General features: G+C 50.1%; 1 protein-coding gene across 2 annotated transcripts in view; it reads right to left on the reverse strand.

Moving 5' to 3' along the window:
- The window catches only part of ZNF638 (zinc finger protein 638), a 985,826-nt gene that overhangs the window by 610,551 nt on the left and 356,092 nt on the right, over positions 1-19,183 (reverse strand). For both annotated transcript variants that reach the window (XM_078674499.1, XM_078674497.1), the window contains one exon: positions 1,671-1,711. In XM_078674499.1, the coding sequence (XP_078530625.1) occupies positions 1,671-1,711 (41 nt within the window). The remainder of the gene's footprint in view (positions 1-1,670; positions 1,712-19,183) is intronic.

Genomic DNA, 19,183 nt, shown 5'->3' on the forward strand with positions numbered 1-19,183 from the left:
GGAAAAGAGGGCCTCCGGTTGTTGGCTGCTGGCAAGCAGGCCACTTGGTTGTGGGAGCTAAGCTCCTGGACTTTAGCTCAGGGCAAATTGGGGGGTGGGAGTTGAACCAAAGGTGCACCCTCCGCGGCAATAGTGCCGCCGGGTTCAGGGTGCTGTTCCGAAGTCCGGCGCCCTGTTTTCAATGGGGAACCAACGGTTTGCAAAGGCACTGCAGGCTTGGGGACGAAGGTCTTCTGGTTGCGACCACCACTTTGAGAGGTAAGTTGGGAAGTTAGGGGTTGGTTACGCACCGTCGGTTTGGGCACCCGAGGCCGCGGGGCGTCAGGTGCAGGGGTGTTTTTTAGGGTCGTATCTTCTTGCTAGCTACTGGTTGAGGTTGGTGGCGACCATCTGGATTAAGGCTTCAGGCATCGATTGGAGGCTTGAGGCATCTCAGGGGTCACCGAATCTTGGGTTATGATCGCTGTGGTTACCTCCTCATGGTGTTTGCCCACGCGAGCTCAGGCAGTGGACGGTGGATGTGGAGTGGATGTGGAGTGGGGCGGATTCGCAGTATCCGGCCAGAGCCAGATGTTGCAGATGAACAAATCCGGTGCTCACAGGAGACAAAGTCTATGGGGTTAAAGGCAGCCCGGTCCTCTGGGGTCTTCGAAGTAGCTGGCTGCAGGACACACCGGGATTTCACAGGAGCAGGTTCGAGGGGGACACAGGCCGTAAAGGCTGGGGCCAAGTCACTGGGCGTCTTCCTCGTTAGCTGTTGCACAGCTGTTCGGTCCTTCATGTAGTTTCTTCTTGTCTGAGGAAGCAAGGTTCAGGAGTGCCCCTAAATACTATATTTAGGGGCATTACAGGTAGGATATAGGTTGGGGCCAATAGGTCCCTTCCCTGCGGTGGGTAAACACCCTATTAGCCACCCTTGAGTGGGAGAAGGGCATAAGCCTTTCCCTGGTTGGCTAGGTTCCCCATCTTCAAGATGGCGGGAAAATAGTTGTGCTTCACTTCAACTGACTTGTCAAGGCCTTCCCGAAGAAAGGCGAGCTTCAGAACTTATTTAGGATAAAGAGCTCCGGGTCCAAGCAGATGGGAGGGACTATTCAACACTTAGGACTATACATGGAAATCCCCTACGAGAGAACCTCCAACAATATGGAGGATTTTCAAAGGAGGCGGTCACCTCATCTGAGGACACCTTAGGAGTGGTCCTGGCTGAGATGGGACACCTCTCCTCTTTACTAATTTTCCCGCCAACCTCACCACCTAATGCTGGGTTTAGTCAGGGAATGTGGCAAAGGTATTTTCCTTACCTGATACTTTGGCCATCACCTTGCTGTCCCAAAAAAAAATAAAGTACATAGCCACAACCATAACACATTTTGCCTCCATGTCCACATAATGTGTCAGTGATTATTAGTAAACCTTCCATATGGTAGGCTTTAAAAGGGTGCCCCACAACACACACATGCTGAACTCTTCTTCTCCCTTTCTCCTGGACAGATATGTTTTTTGGGGTCCCAGCATGCAATAGGGAACTATTTTAACATTAATGATTTCAAAAAAAGATCACTCCAGTGCAAAACCTAGCAACTACCCAGAGACGCAACAGAAAGGGACCAAAGACGATAATTTAATGAGACAACCAGTACAATGCACGTAGAGTTGATAAAAATTACCTTTTTCATTGGCTTTACATTCATTTTCTGACCAGGAACATCTGTAAAGCAAGACATTTTCTTATCAGTTGAATGTATTATATGTGAACAAACCTAAAGAGTGAACTATAAAATTAACCAAGTGGAATGTCAGCAACACGAACAAACAAACGTATTAAATGGGGAAAAAACAAAGCATAATTAAGATTTTAAAAAACTAGTCATATTTAATGGCTTCACTGAGGCTATTCAAAATAAAATGGACCCCATGTTAGGTGGCCACTAACAGAACTAAATCTAGGAAGGTTCGCTGGACTGCTAAATGTAAACCATTGGTTAGAATATGAGGGGAATTCGGAAGTTTGAGGATAAGGGTGCTCAAGGTGATCACCTCCAATGTGTTAGAGTAACCTCGCAGGGTTACTCCAACACATTGGTAAGCTGTTTGTTCGGCTTTCTTTTCAAACCTGCCATCACATTGTGTTTTACCGAGCACCAACTTACCTACGCAGCCCGACTCCGGCCTTTCACAATGGCTTATACACGCCGTAGTCATTAATCCCGCCACAACCCATAACTTCGCATGCAGAATGTCACCACACGTTTTTCACTTTCACAAGGCTTTTTCACCGGGTTTGAGCCACCTTTGACCGTAGTGCTTTTTAATCACACTCGGTTGTTAGATTCTGTGAGAAGTTGGCCTGATGTGCAGTGTTCACTATTCTAGTGATCACTATATATCAGTCCAAACAACCCTTATTGATGATTGGTTGTAAGTCAACCTTATAGACCAGCTATCCTAGTAGCATGGATACGAGCCGTCTAAGGCTAAGACTCTAGAGGGCGTGTTAAGCCAGCTGTTTTACCATCACATTACCCCTTGAACACCCAGTGAAAGGACACCACACAAGTTGTTATGAAAATAAACAGTGTATTTATTTATAACAAGACTACCCTGGCTCTTTATGAGACAGGGAGCTAAGCACACAACAAAACTCTTATAAAAATACTTAAGTTAGCACGTTATACACAAATGCCCAAGGGGCACGAAAAACCATATACTCTGAAAGTGGAATGCGAAATTACTAGCAGGTAAGTACAGTACTAATAGGCTTTGGAATCGCTAGGACTGGACTATAGAATCGTTAGATTACTTCTAGGAGGCCCAGGGGACTCGGGTGCAGAGTGTGCACTCTCACGCGGGATGCGGGACAAAGTCTATGATAGCTAGTAAAGTTAAAGTTAGTGTTCACGGGCGAACCCGACCTGGTAGGGAGAAAACGACAGTGGATCCTGACCCTTGAATAGTGAGGCTATGCTGGGACACCGAAGTGCCGAAGTTACCTAGCCCCGGGGCTGCAGCTGCATAGGTCTGAAAAGACGTCGGGAATCCTCGTGCCGGACCAGGAGCCTGGAAGAAGGAAGTTGCTGGCAGGCGACCAGTGAAGGAAAGTTCGATGGATCCAAGCCTGGATCAAGGAAGAAGGAAACCTGAAAGCAGAGGGGACCAAGTTCTTGAATCACTAGCCAGTGATTAAGTGGGCACCAGGATGGCACCGGGCGAAGTCACCGCAGTCAGGTGAGTGGGCGCTGCTGGGCTCTGCAGTCTCTCGGACCAGGAGGCGTTGTCGGCGACCAGGATGGAGGTGCGAGCTGTCCCACGAAGGATCTTGCTGTCGACGTCGCTGGACCCAGGATTGGGCAACAAGTCTTGGCAAATGCAAGGCCCACGCGGTGGACCTAAAATGGCGTCTTAGCCGGACCAGGAGGGTCCAGGGTACTTCTCCGATGGAGGGAAGCAAGGGCCAGTCTGGAGCAACCAGACTAGCAGCAGTGTTGTCGTTGGGCGTCATTCGGAAGGCCACAAGCCAGCGGGCTAGTAGCCAAACAACACGGTGAGCAGCAAAAAGCAGAAGGGCCCCCACGCCGATCGTGCAGATGCTGGGGGGGCTGCTCTTCGGTGCTGGAGCTGCTCAGGGTGGGGGCTTCTCGGACCCCAAAGCACTCACCAGGAAATTACTCGGTGGGCTTGCTGTGCAGAAGTCGTGCAGTCTTGGCGATGGCCGGTCCCTCGAGGTCTCGTCGCACCCACGGTTCTCAGAGGTGCCAGGGAAGCCGGGTCTCGTCGAGCTGGGCAGTCGGATTCCGGAGGAAGGACGTGCAGCAGACCGCAGTGTTCTTAGATGGTGCCTGCGGATGCAGGGTGACTACTCCTTAGCCACAAGGGAGAATCTTGAAGAAGAAATCGTGAAGTCCTTTCGTGGAAAGTGGTATCTTGATTCCAAAGATGATCTGATTTGGAAGGGGGCCAGTCCCTACCTTTATCTGGGAAAAGGGGGCTGGCACGCGACTAGGTCCTGCCCTATGGGTGGGACCAGGTGGGGGGTGGTTACACCCACTTCCTTGGCGGGCTTTTCCCCAGCACAGGGTCTGGAGTGTCCCTGGAACTGGTTCAAGCCAGCCTATGCACAGTGAGCACCGGGGTGCCACGTGCAGTCACCTTCTTCTGTAGCCCTGCCTACCTACAATACACAAAACCCTGTCTGGGACGGTGCTGGCACCGCCCCTGGCAGGAAACCCTTTGTCCTTATCTCCTGCTCTGGGAGGACTCCCAGCAGCAGGAGGGCAGACTTGTGTCTCGGTGGCAGCATCCATTTTGTGGAGCTGAGGCTCTGTTTGACTTTAACCGGGGTTACAGGTTACATCCATGTCGTGTCCCTCTAGAAGGGTGGAATGCTAACCCCGTCGCCAGAATTGGCGAGGGGTTAGTATTCCAAGTCGTATGACACCTTACTCGACATGTTTTGATAAAGCGATACCAGAGTTGGCATTTAACCGCGAGGATTATAATGCACTTAAGAGTATATGGTATGCGATATCATGGAAACGGCTCAGGGATAGATCCCGAAAGCCGCAGACAGGCTCAGCTCATGCCAGAGCACCATCTCACACGATTCCAAGCACTCTGCCTTCAGGATTGTTAAGGCCTGCCATAGGAGTGACTGATAGGAGATCTGTGTGTCCATTTTAGGGCTAGATATAGGTATACTATATCTAAAGCAAAGGGTGAGTACACCACCTTGCCCCAGCTGTCGTGCAGCCAGTTGTGTCAGTTTAGTTAGTCAATCCAGGGGAGGCATAATACATGCTTCAGCCCCTGGGAGACTTCTGGGTGCACCTCAGCCCTGGGTACAGGGACTTGGAGGGCCCAGTGCCAATTCAGTACCTGAGTACAATTTGGATAGAGAGAACAGCTAGGCTGTGGGTCTGATTAGCAGGCCCACAGCCAGGGAAAGTCGTAAACCAGTGCAGCAAAAAGCAAAAATCTGGGTGATCATAGGATTGCAGACCCTACTCTCCTACACCCTGCCTACCTGGAATACACAAAACCCTGTCTGGGACGGTGCTGGCACCGCCCCTGGCAGGAAACCCTTTGTCCTTGCCTCCTGCTCTGGGAGGACTCCCAGCAGCAGGAGGGCAGACTTGTGTCTCGGTGGCAGCATCCATTTTGTGGATGCTAAGGCTCTGTCTGACTTTAACCGGGGTTATAGGTTACTGTCATGTCCCTCTAGAAGGGTGGAATGCTAACCCCGTCGCCAGAATTGGCGAGGGGTTAGTATTCCAATTCGTATGACACCTTACTCGACATGTTTTGATAAAGCGATACCAGAGTTGGCATATAACCGCGAGGATTATAATGCACTTACGAGTATATGGTATGCGATATCATGGAAACGGCTAAGGGATGGATCCCGAAAGCCGCAGACAGGCTCAGCTCATGCCAGAGCACCATCTCACACGATTCCAAGCACTCTGCCTTCAGGATTGTTAAGGCCTGCCATAGGAGTGACTGACAGGAGATCTGTGTGTCCATTTTAGGGTTAGATATAGGTATACTATATCTATAGCAAAGGGTGAGTACACCACCTTGCCCCAGCTGTCGTGCACACAGTTGTGTCAGTTTAGTTAGTCAGCCCAGGGGTGGCATAATACATGCTTCAGCCCCTGGGAGACTTCTGGATACACCTCAGCCCTGGGTACAGGGACTTGGAGAGGGCCCAGTGCCAATTCAGTACCCGAGTACAATTTGGATAGAGAGAACAGCTAGGCTGTGGGTCTGATTAGCAGGTCCACAGCCAGGGAAAGTCGTAAACCAGTGCAGCAAAAAGCAAAAATCTGGGTGATCATAGGATTGCAGACCCTACTCTCCTACAGATTCCTTCATCCAATCAGCACTATTTTGTTTTCACCAGCTATAAGCACAACAGTTTACCACTGGTTATCCTATCATCGAACACCCACAGCATGTTCCATATACCGCACGCCATTCGTTTCCATTGACTTTTTATTTCCGTTTGAACCTCGGGCCCTGTACATTAGACATTGTTTCCGTTTGTTTTCATTTCAGGCTATAGACCCCCTGAAGAAGAGGCCATAGTGGCTTGAAATGCATCGGGGTGAATACTATAGTGATGCCAATGTCCGACATATATTCTAGGTTGAATTAACGCTTTGTAATTTTATTTATTCATTTATTCAAAGTTTTATATAGCGCGAACAGGATCCTTACAGATATCAGAGCGCTTCACAAAGACAGGGTAGGGGCAGTAGGAGTCAACAGAGATAATGGGAACAATATAATAGTCAATAACATGGTAATAACATGGATAATAAAAACATACATAAAACCAATCCATATACAATCAGGTAAGGAAGTAATATAGGACAGCACAAGTCATTGATCACAACAGAGGTGTTTAGGTGGATCAGTAAACCAACGTGTAACATATCTTGGTCGGTAGTAAGAGAGTAGCGTAGTAGTGCCCCCAACAAATAGAGTATAGTGCCAAGGGATAGGGTGAGCAGTGGTATAAGGCAATGCAGAGTCTCTGAACCAACATCTATAACGATCAGGAGATCTTGGCCAGAAGGATTGTTTTCACCTCTTTCTTGAAGAGTGCAGTGGAGGAGATCAGTCTGGTTTCAGGAGGGAGCGCATTCCAGATCCTGGGTGCCATTCCTGAGAAGGAGCGCTTGTAAGTTTTCACTTTCCGGAATCTACGAGGTTTCAGGAGTAGATTTTTTGTACTCCTATTGGATCTCGAACCTCCTGATATAGACAGCTTTTGAGCGAGGTAGTTGGGTGCCTTTTGGTGCACGGCCGCGTGTGTCATAACTGCAATTTTTAGCTGTATTCTGGCTTCAAAAGGCAGCCATTTTAGAGACTTTAAGTCTGGGGATATGTGCGAATGCTTTCTAGAGCCAGTAATGAGTCTCGCGGCAGCGTTCAGGGAGGCTCTTAAGGGTGCTGTTGTGGATAGCGGGAGACCGCTGAGGGCCGCAATTCCGTAGTCTATTCGAGGGATGACTAAAGCTTGAACAGCAGTTTGGAAGTCTTTGGCCGGGAGGAAGGGTTTAATTTTCCTCAGCGTGTTAATTTGGAAATTAGCTGCTTTTGTGGCTTTGCTGACGTGCTGCTGCATGTTGAGCTTGGCGTCGAGTGTGATGCCTAGGGATTTCGCCGAGTCCACGATGGTAGGTTGGACATTGAGTGCTGTTAGGTTGTTGAGCCAGGTTTGGGTGGTGGAGATTTTCGCCGGGGGTGAGATGAGTAGGAACTCAGTTTTCAGAGCATTTAGTTTGAGGTGATTATCGGCCAGCCAAGATTGGGTGTTAATAAGTGTGGAATTCAGATGTTTGATATCTTCCGGGGATTGTAACTTTAGATAGAGTTGTGTGTCATCGGCGTACATATGGAATTGAACATTGGAAGCTTGAAGCAAGGTGGCGAGCGGTTCCATAACGAGGTTGAACAGTGTAGGGGAGAGGGTGGATCCTTGTGGAACACCTAGATCTGCAGGCACAGGTGTAGATAGCACATTGTCGATCTTGAACCTCTGAGACCGATTGTGAAGGAAGGACGAAAACCACTTGAGAACAGTTCCCGATAGCCCCATTCTAGTACTTAGCAGCTCTAGCAAGTTCTCATGTTTGACCGTGTCAAATGCTGACGAGAGGTCAAGAAGGATGAGGAGGCAGGACTCATTGCGATCCAGAATTTGGAGGGCATCATCAATTATGTGTCATAGCTGTTTCCGTGCTATGTTTCGCTCTGAAGCCTGATTGATGAGGGTTGAGGAGGTCATATTGATCAATGTGTTTTGTTAGTTGGAGTTGGACACATTTCTCCAGCAGTTTGGCCAGGGTGGGGATATTGGTGATGGGCCGATAGTTGTTTAGGTCAGACGGATCAGCTGTAGGTTTCTTGAGTATAGGCGTGACTTGCCCCACCTTAAGGGAGTCTGGAATGTGGCCTTGTTGCAGAGAGCTGTTGATGCATTTCCCGTCCGCGCAGAGGGCGGGCGCGCCGGCGGCGCGCCGGAGGCAAGCCCGTCTGCGCCCGTCCGCGCCCGGGCTCAGGGCCATAAATCCTGCCAAAAATTTATTAGGAAGCGCTACTACTTATTCCAGCCACAATTTACTTGCCTTACGTCCACCTGACTCGTCCAAATGTCCAAAAATCAATCCCTCAGAAATCCATAAAGACATGGCAACCACTTGTCCGCACTGTCTTCACATAATCCCTCTTCTTCGTCCCCAACAAACCATTAGCACTTCAATTAACCATGATGCAGGGGCTACCACTTCTATAGCCCTCATAAATGCGCGCTCTCTTGGTAAGCACAGGCAGGAAATTTCTGATCTGATTACTGACTATGCTCTTGATATGTTGTTCATTACCGAAACCTGGACAGATGATTCCTCACAGCCAGATCTGGTCATCGCTGTGCCACCAGGATTCAAGGCATATTGTCAGGACAGGCCTAAATAAAGAGGGGGTGGGCTGGCCATAATCGCCAGAGATGAATACTGTAGGAAGGTAGAGCCCTGACTATGGTTGCCCCCAACTTTTTGCCTGGTGTTTTGCTGGTTTTCTGACTTAGTTGACCTGAGGCCCTGCTGTTCAGGACCTCAGGCCCACTGCTCTCTCTGTAAAATGGATTCCATGTACCCTAGGTACATATCTAAATTGGATACTGAGCCACCTTATCAGTCCCTGTACAGTGTACCTTAGGTACCCAGGGCATAGGTGTACCCAGGGCCTACCAGGGGCTGCAGCATGTATTATGCCACCCCTGGCTGGCCATCCAAATCTGACACAACTGGCTGCTTGACAGCTGGGGCAAGGTGGTGTAATCACCCTTTGCTTTAGATATAGTATACCTATATCTAACCCTAAAATGGACACACAGATCTCCTATCAGTCACTCCTATGGCAGGCCTTAACAATCCTGAAGGCAGAGTGCTTGGAATCGTGTGAGATGGTGCTCTGGCATGAGCTGAGCCTGTCTGCGGCTTTCGGGATCCATCCCTTAGCCGTTTCCATGATATCGCATACCATATACTCTTAAGTGCATTATAATCCTCGCGGTTAAATGCCAACTCTGGTATCGCTTTATCAAAACATGTCGAGTAAGGTGTCATACGAATTGGAATACTAACCCCTCGCCAATTCTGGCGACGGGGTTAGCATTCCACCCTTCTAGAGGGACACGACATGCATGTAACCTATAACCCGGTTAAAAGTCAGACAGAGCCTTAGCATCCACAAAATGGATGCTGCCACCGAGACACAAGTCTGCCCTCCTGCTGCTGGGAGTCCTCCCAGAGCAGGAGATAAGGACAAAGGGTTTCCTGCCAGGGGCGGTGCCAGCACCGTCCCAGACAGGGTTTTGTGTATTGTAGGTAGGCAGGGCTTTAGAGGAAGGTGACTGCACGTGGCACCCCGGTGCTCACTGTGCATAGGCTGGCTGGAACCAGTTCCAGGGTCACTCCAGACCCTGTGCTGGGGAAAAGCCCGCCAAGGAAGTGGGTGTAACCACCCCCCTCCTAGTCCCACCCATAGGGCAGGACTTAGTCGCGTGCCAGCCCCTTTTTACAGGATAAAGGTAGGAACTGGCCCCCTTCCAAATCAGATCATCTTTGAATCCTGAAACTACTTTCCACGAAAGGAACTCAAGACTTCTTCCTAAGATTTCTCCCTTGTGACTAAGGAGTAGTCACACTGCATCCGCAGGCACCATCTTAAGAACACTGCGGCCTGCTGCAAGTCTCTCCTCCGGATCAAGACTGCCCAGCTCGACGAGAACCGGCTTCCCTGGCACCTCTGACCTCTACCTGCATCATCAGTCACGCTGAGATTCGTGGGTGTGACGAGACCTCGAGGGACCAATCATCTTCAAAGACTGCACGACTTCTTTCCAGCAAGCCCGCCGAGTGAATTCCTGGTGAGTGCTTTGGGGTCCGAGAAGCCCCCACCCTGAGCAGCTCCAGCACCGAAGAGCAGCCCCCCAGCATCTCCACGATCTGCGTGGGGCCCTTCTGCTTTTTGCTGCTCACCGCGTTGTTTGGCTACTAGCCCGCTGGCTTGTGGCCTTCCTGACGACGCCCGACGACATTTCTGCTGCTGGTCTGGTTGCTCCAGACTGGCCCTTGCTTCCCTCCATCGGAGAAGTACCCTGGACCCTCCTGGTCCACCCAAGACGCCATTTTAGGTCCACCGCGTGGGCCTTGCATTTGCCAAGACTTGTTGCCCAATCCTGGGTCCAGCGACGTCGACAGCAAGAACCTTCGTGGGACAGCTCGCACCTCCATCCTGGTCGCCGACAACGCCTCCTGGTCCGAGAGACTGCAGAGCCCAGCAGCGCCCACTCACCTGACTGCGGTGACTTCGCCCGGTGCCATCCTGGTGCCCACTTAATCACTGGCTAGTGATTCAAGAACTTGGTCCCCTCTGCTTTCAGGTTTTCTTCTTCCTTGATCCAGGCTTGGATCCATCGAACTTTTCTTCACTGGTCGCCTGCCAGCAACTTCCTTCTTCCAGGCTCCTGGTCCGGCAACGAGATCCCCGACGTCTTTTCAGACCTATGCAGCTGCAGCCCCTGGGCTAGGTAACTTCGGCACTTCGGTGTCCCAGCATAGCCTCACTATCCTAGGGTCAGGATCCACTGTCGTTTTCTTCCTACCAGGTCGGGTTCGCCCGGGAACACTAACTTTGCCTTTACTAGCCTCCATAGACTTTGTCCCGCATCCCGCGTGAGAGTGCACACTCTGCACCCGAGTCCCCTGGGCCTCCTAGTAGTAATCTAACGATTCTATAGTCAAGTCCTAGCGAGTCCAAAGCCTATTAGTACTGTACTTACCTGCTAGTAATTTCGCATTCCACTTTTTAAGTATATGGTTTTTCGTGCCCCTCGGGCATTTGTGTATAACGTGCTAACTTAAGTATTTTCGTAAGAGTTTTGTTGTGTGCCTAGCACCCTGTCCTCATAAAGAGTACAGGGTTGTTGTGATTCTAATAAATACACTGTTTATTTTCATAACACTTGTGTGGTGTCCTTTCACTGGGTGTTCAAGGGGTAATGTGATGGTAAAACAGCTGGCTTAACACGCCCTCTAGAGTCTTAGCCTTAGACTGCTCGTATCCATGCTACTAGGATAGCTGGTCTATAAGGTTGACTTACAACCAATCAATAAGGGTTGTTTGGACTGATATATAGTGATCACTAGAATAGTGAGCACTGCACATCAGGCCAACTTCTCACAAATACCCTGTTAGAACAACCTCTATTCCTTCCACCGCCTGTGAGGCCATGCAATTTTCTATTAATATCTCCCCTTCCTCCAATTTTAAGGGTATATTAATATATCGGCCCCCGGGATCAAAAACTACTTTTTTGTCCAACATAAACACCATTATGGAATCTGTAGCCACAGAAAGCAGTTTCACGGTTCTCGGCGACCTGAACTTTCATTTAGATCTGGATCACCTAGCCGACTCTGTTGCCCTTACCACTGACTTAGGCAATTTAGGGCTAAAACAGCTTGTCACGTCTGCTACCCACCAAGCAGGCCACATTTTGGACCCCATTTTTTCCAATCTAGAAGGACTCCAAATTACTAATATTTTGCCCATGCCGTGGACAGATCATTTTGCAATCTTTGCCAATATTGCCTCTAGCAATCACCGTAACATCAATCCCAAATCTGTATCCAAATTACCGTTTAAAGACTGGAAAAATATAAATCAAGAAAACTTTAAGCTCACACTTATACAATCCTGCCCAGAGTTCGCTGCAGACCCCAATTCAGCTCTCCAGCAATTATATGACTGGATAGGTCAGGCATCTCACCAATCAGCCCCTTCTAAGGAACACTCCAGTAATAGAGCTAAACCCACCGCTCCTTGGTATAACGATATACTTAGGACACAAAAACAGATAAACCGCAGCAAGGAAAGAACCTGGAGAAAAAACTACGATGCCGGTAGTAAGTCTGCCTATAGGGAATCCTTAGCCCTATACAAAAAGTATGATAGCACAAGCTAAAAGAGAATACTACACTGACCAAATCTAGCAAGCCAGGAACTCCAGTAAACAACTATTCTCCATCACCAAAGCATTATCAGGCAACTCTCCAGACCTTACGCCCCCCCCCTCACAATTTTTGTGTGACTCTCTTGCATCTTTTTTCTACACCAAAGTAGATGACATTTATCAAGCATTTTCCTCCAAATCACCTCCGGTTTCCACATCATCCGTCACCCCCTCCCCAGCTAATGCCTTCTCGTGCTTTCAACCAGTTACCCAGGATCAAATAAAAAACACACTAATGACCATCAAATCAGGCTCACCCCTGGACCCCTGCCCACTATCTGTCCTCAGACCAGTCCTGGACGTTATCATACCGGCACTCACACAGGTCTGCAATTTGATATTGCAGTCAGGCCACTACCCTAATTTGCTCAAAAACACCCTGCTAAAACCTCTGTTAAAAAAACCATCGCTTGACAAAAGTGAGCTAAAAAACTATCGACCAATTGCCAGTCTACCTTTCATCGCAAAGACAATTGAAAAGATCATGAACACCCAAATTTCTGAGTTTATCGAAGCTCACCAGCTCCTTGACAACACGCAGTTTGGGTTCCGGAAATATCACGGGACCGAGACAGCCTTGATCAAAGCCGCTGATGACATCAGGGTCATCAGGGACCAGGGTGGCACCGCCATACTGGTTCTGCTAGACCTATCAGCGGCTTTCGACACGGTCGACCACAACACCTTGGTCGACCGTGTCCAAGGATTTGGCATCTGTCATGAGGCCAAAAATCTAATAGCCTCTTTCCTTGCCAATAGAAAGCAGGCGGTCATCCTAGGACCCTTTCAATCAGCACAACTCTCCTCCCCTTGCGGAGTTCCTCAAGGCTCATCCCTTAGTCCGACACTCTTTAACATCTATGTGTCGGACCTAGCTAAGACCATCAAAGCACATGGGATGAGCCTTACCTCGTACGCCGACGACACCCAACTAGTGTTGGCGACCAAAGGTGACGGAGAGCAAGTAGCTGAAAAATTTAAGAAAGGGCTCCTAGACATAGGAGATTGGATGGCGACTAACTGCTTAAAGCTAAACTCAGAAAAAACTGAGGTACTCGTTTTTGGTCCAGTATCCCCAGCCTGGCCCACCAGTTGGTGGCCAGAGACCTTCGGTACTCCTCCCATGCCGACCTCGAAGGTCAGGAATCTGGGGGTTATTTTCGATGATGGACTTAACTTCATGGATCATGCTAACAAGACAGTCTCCACAGCGCACTTAAAGCTGAAAATGATTCGTAAAATATGTCCTTTTCTTCCCGACTCTGCTATCAAGACACTGGTTTCTGCTCTTGTCCTCTCATCTCTGGATTATTGTAATGGTTTATTTCTCAATGCACAAACCCGAGTAACCACAAAACTTCAAACTATACAAAATGCAGCAGCCCGTCTCATTACCGGCAAAACAAAGTTTGAACCTATTGCCAAAAACATAAAAGATCTCCATTGGCTGACTGTACAAAAGAGAATTCATTTTAAAGCCCTCTGTATAGTCTTCAAATCAGTCAATAATCAAGGACCACATTTTCTACGAGACAAACTCCAATTGTACAAACCGACAAGAGCTTTGCGTTCAGCCACTCTTAGCCAACTGGTCGTCCCTCGCACCAAAACAGTGTCCTGGGGTGACCGGCGCTTTTTGGTGGCGGCCCCCAGACTCTGGAACACCCTGCCTCTGAACATCAGACAAAGTGCTACTCTGTTCCAGTTCCGCAAACTCCTGAAAACCTGGCTTTTTTCTCAGTAACCTCCCCTTCCGTCAAACCTGTTTTCTCTCTTTCCCCACTGTCTTCTATAATGGTTTCAGCGCCTTGACGCCCACTGGTATAAGTAGCGCTTTACAAGTGTCAAAAATAAATAAATAAATAAATGATCTTGGTCCAGAGAGGGAGGAGCAAGGGGATAAAGTCTTTTACAGCATTAGCAGGTAGAGGGTCTGTGAGGTGATTAGAGGGCTTCAAGGTGCAGAGCAGTTTGTGTATTGCTTCTTCCGAATAGGTATCGAAGTGCTGCCAGGATGCCTTGTTTTTAGGTTGAGTGTCTGCCATTCTGGTGTGGTTGGGGTATCGGCTTACATCCATGATGAGGTCATTTCTTATGTTGTCAGTCTTTAGTTTAAAGAAAGCGGAGAAGGCTTCACAGTGTGGGGTGTCATTTGTTGTGCTGTTTAATTGTGTGGGTTGTGCCTTTGTTTGGGTCTTGATTAGCTCGAACAGCTTTCTTGGCCTGTTCTTCGCTTGGTCCAACTGGCGGCTGAAGAAGTCAGACACTTTGTGCGTTTTATTTTCCTAAAGTAGGCATTTCTCTTGTTCTTAAGCTTTTTGAGATGCAGTGCTGAGGGGTCCGATCTCCAGGTGCGCTCTGCCATTCGCATATTACGCCTTTCGTCATTGAGTCTGTCATCATACCAGGGGTTAGAAATTTTGGTGGAGACTCTTCAGTTGCAGAGGGGCGACTTCATTGACTATTGTATTCATAGAGTCACGGTAGTGGTCAGTCAGTGATTGAACATCTGAGGCCCCTGAAGGGGGAAGGAGGAGGTTGCCGATGTGGGGAGGTAGGGTAGAGGGGTTGAGATTCTTCAAATCCCGTTTCCATGTTTTGGTTTTGATTGGTTGAGTAGGGTTCCGTTTAACTTTTTCGTTGATAAAAAGGTGATAATGTGGTGATCTGACCAGTCGCAGGGTAGAATCGCCTCCAGATGAATACCTTTCTCTTTGGCAATGATGAGATCGAGTATCGCGCCTTTGTCGTGTGTTGGTTTATCGCATAGTTGGGTGAGGTCAAGCGCATTGAGGAAAGTTTTGAGACTATTCACCACGGTGTCTTTCTGATCATTCCAGTGGAGATTGAAGTCACCCAGGCAGACTTGAGTGGTCTGCCGACCGGCATTGGAAGTGATCAGGTCCATGAATTGTTGGGTGAATATGAGATTGTCACCAGGCGGGTGATAGATAAGATGTAAAGCACAGACTTGTTTGCCCTCACTGGTGATGTCGAGGCAGAGTAGTTCACAGGAGGAAAGGGAGGGGGAGGTGACTTGAGTAACGGAGAGGTTGCTCCTAAAAATGCATGCAATTCCCCCGCCCGTCTTGCCAGGAGACCTGTCCAGCCGAATGATGTGATAATTGGGGGGGGGACTAGTATGTCCATAATCGGGGTAGAGGCTTCAGTGAGCCACGTTTCCGTTAGAATGGCTAGGTCCAGATCCCTATTTGAGACGAGATCCGCGATGTCGGAGGAATGTCTCTGGGCCGATCTGCAGTTTAGTAGGATGCATTTGAGTTTGGGAGAGAGAAGGGTGGTCGAGCTTTCTAGTGTGAGGGGAACTTTTCTGAGGTTGTTAGGGACGGAGCCTCTGTTGTTGAGTGTTGGGGGCCTTAGAGGGTTTGTAAGAATTGTGGGTATGGGGATGTGAGTTGGAAAAGTCTTTTACCGGACCTGGGCCATAAGAGCTTAGGAGAGAGCATAGGTCGCGGTCCGACAAGGGGTTGAGAACACGACGGGGGCGGTGGGAATTATTGCGAACGGGGATAGTAGGCCATTGCTGGTGTCGTCGGGGGCGAGGGTATGTAGGGAGGGTGCGTCGTTTGTAGGGTAGTGGGATGGTGGAAGGTAGATTGGGCTGTGAGGAGAGAAGGTTTTTGATTGCGTGGATGTCTTTTTTGATTTGTAAGATTTCCTCTTTGACTTGTTGGAGGGTGGATAAAGTCAGGTCAGGAGGGTCATTGGGGAAGGTGTTGGTGGAGAGAGCCGTTGGTGAGTGGTTGAGTAGTGTGCTGGAGAGCAGGCAGGGTATCGGGGGGGGGGTATACTAGCCTTGTTGAGGGGTTCCGCGGTGCTAATGAGTGGGATGGTATTCACGGTGTGAACGTGTTTGTGGGCGAGGGGTGTGGGTGAGACAGGCGGTGGGTGGGAAGCATAGGTAGTGACTTCAGTGGGAGACGGTGCCGGTGAGTAGAAGAGTGAGTGAAGGCTGAAGACAGTGGGGGAGACAGGAGGGTAGTGAGGGCTGAGAATAGGAGGTGGGAGAGAGGGGGATGCTAAGGTAAGGGAGGAGGTATGTTCTGTATCTTTTGTTGGGAGGGAGATAGAATTGTGAGTGGGAGTGGGGAGGGAGCAGGGAAGGGAGAGTTGTCTGCCGTGGGGGGGATGGGTGGATAAACTCCGAGTGATGGTGTGTGCAGATGTAGGCGTGTTGTGGGTGGGAGTTGTTGTCAGGTGTGAGAGACTCGTGGGAGTGGGGAGGGAGATGGGGAGGGAGAGGTGTCTGTCGTGGGGGGGACGGGGGGGGGGTGGATAAACTTTGGGCGGTGGCTTGTTCAGATGGTGGTGTGTTGTGGGCGGGGGATGTTCTGTCCGGGGGGGAAGGGATGGAGGGGGTATGGGTGGGGATAAGAAGGGGTATGGGTGGGGATAAGAAGGGTCATGTTAGAGGGGCTGCTACTATGTGCGGTGGAGTTATTTGAGACTGTCCTTGGGGAGTGGGGGGCGTTAACAGCAGGTGGGCCATTTACTGGGGTGCTAGGGGTAGAAGTGTAGTAGGTGGTGGATGCGACGTCAGGGGTGATAGTGCTGGCGGAGTTCTGGGTGGGGGTCCTCAGCTTGGAGAGGTGCTCTTTGAACTTGGGGAACAGGTTGTCTAGTAATTCCAGGTTCTTGTCCGTGGATTGGATTAGGACAATCCCGTTATTGTAGATAGTAATGGTAGACCTGCCCGGGAAGAGGTGGGAAGGTGTGATGGTGAGAATTAGGCCATGAGTTGTTTTCCTGGTGGTGGAGATTGTGAGTAGGGATAGGAAAGTTTTTCTCCATTGGGCTCTGCGTGAGGTGTGGAAGATGATATCAGGGCTTCAGGGCTCCATTGCCCAGTGAGAAGTAAGTGTCGGCAAAGGGTGTTTCAGGGTGGAGAGAGGAGTGGAGGGGTAGTTGATTCTAAAAGTGTGCTTGCCGTTGAGCTCCATTTTAGAGAGGCTGTGGTATTAGAAGTAGGAACTAGGACGATAGTACAAACTGTCAGCCGCTAGTTACAGGGCCAGGGAAGACACTAGTGAGTGTCACTAGTGATAGCCTATAATATAAATAATATACTGGAATAAAAATAGAATACCTAGGCAGGCAGTAAAATACCTGAATCGAAAGTGACAGTAGTGAGTAGTAAAAAATATGTGAGGTACATGTGTCAGTAACAAAATACAATTGCAAACAAAAGTCAAATGCAGAAAAAGTATTCTCATTCTGTGCATTACAATGTTCAAAATAAAGCTAGGAGCGTAACACTGCAATAATAGGCAGACATTCTTTCATATATGAGGTAGCAATCTGCGCGATACATATGTTCAAAATATAGGTAGAAGTATAATACTACAATAATAGGTAGACATTCTTTCACACTAGTCTAAAATACTAAAGTCCAATAGAGACTAGTCTAAAATGGCCGCCAGGTAGTACAGATCGAGACAGTAGTCCTCGGTTTGTTGCTGTTGCTTCGATAGCAGGGGAGAGCAGCTTCCCTTCACAACCATGCAGGCAAGGGGAGATAGAGACATTAGTCCTCTGTCTGCTGCTATTACTTTGAGCACCGGGGATGGGATTACACCTTCTGTTTAAGCAGGCAGAGCTCAAGTCTAGCTGGGAGGAATTCTTATCTCTGTGTGGGGGAGTTAAGCTGAGGGGCCTCGTGGACAACAGAGGTAGGTGGGGGATTTATTACTACAGTTTTATGGCTCCAGCCATTTTGTACAAAAGGAGTTAGTTTTTAAAAGAGAGCAGGCGGGTGGGAGAAGTAAATACCTTAAGTTTCTGTGTGCCTGTTAATTTTGCCCGTAGAGTTATACAGGAGCAATGCTTTAGCCCATGATAGTGATGATCCCTTCCGCTTCGTAGATGCGACATTTCATTCACTCCTATAAAAAAGTTCTTTTTTTCTGTTTGTTGAGCTGTGCTTAGCACAGTGATGCCCCTGTGATTGCTAGCAACCTGCGTCCCAGGCCCCTCTCAGCCCTCAAGACCGTTAGCGTTCCTCTGTTGGGTGAGGGCAGGAGGGGGGGGGGTTGCGTTGTCGTGTCCCGGTGCTGCTATCTGCGTCCTCCGCTGCCTTCAGGAAGGGGTCCCTGCTTCAGGTCGAAAGTGGGGGAGGGGTCCGGTGCCCTTTTCGTTGCGCAGAGCGAGGACAGCCGCTCTGCATATAGTGTCACCAGCTCCGGTGCAAGCACACCACACTCCGGTGCAAGGGAAGGGGAGGGGGTCAGCTTCAGAGCCGGTAGTCACCCTCAGCAGCGGCTTTACCGCGCCGCGAGACACCCTCAGTAAACACTCCTAGCGAGGTCATCAGAGGCCAAGTCCGGCGCCTCTATGGTTTGCGCTCCACTGCGGCGCCGTGAAAGGCGAGAGGCTAGCGGCGGGCAGCCGGTGGGGCAAGGACGAGGGCGGCGCCGTCGTCCCGCATCCAGCAGCCGGTGGGGCCAGGGTGAAGTAGTCGGCCTCAGGGGCAGGAGCCCTTCAGGTATCCACAGTCCGGTGGAGGGGATGAACTCCAAGCCGACCGCCGAGCCTCCATAGGATCGAGGCTTGTCGGGAGCAAGAGCCCTGCAGGGTATCCACACTCCGGTGTAGGGGGGGAGGGGGGAGACTCAATGAGAGCAGGAGTCCTTCACTATGTCCCCAATCCGATGCCGGTTCCACCGTCCGATGCAGGCTCCTCAGTCCGGTGCAGGGGGAGGGGGGCGAGCTTCGGAACCTCCGTTGGCCCTCCGTGCAGGCTCCTCAGTCCGGTGCAGGGGGGAGGGGGGCGAGCTTCGGAACCTCCGTTGGCCCTCCGTGCAGGCTCCTCAGTCCGGTGCAGGGGGGAGGGGGGCGAGCTTCGGAACCTCTGTTGGCCCTCCGTGCAGGCTCCTCAGTCCGGTGCAGGGGGGAGGGGGGCGAGCTTCGGAACCTCCGTTGGCCCTCCGTGCAGGCTCCTCAGTCCGGTGCAGGGGGGAGGGGGGCGAGCTTCGGAACCTCCGTTGGCCCTCCGTGCAGGCTCCACAGTCCAGTGCAGGGGGTGAGGGGGTGAACTTCAGAACCTCTGCCGACCCTCCGTAGGCTCGAGACAGTCCGTTG

This window comes from Lissotriton helveticus, chromosome 2_1 (genome assembly GCF_964261635.1).
Source record: "Lissotriton helveticus chromosome 2_1, aLisHel1.1, whole genome shotgun sequence".
Classification (NCBI taxonomy): Eukaryota; Metazoa; Chordata; class Amphibia; order Caudata; family Salamandridae; genus Lissotriton; species Lissotriton helveticus.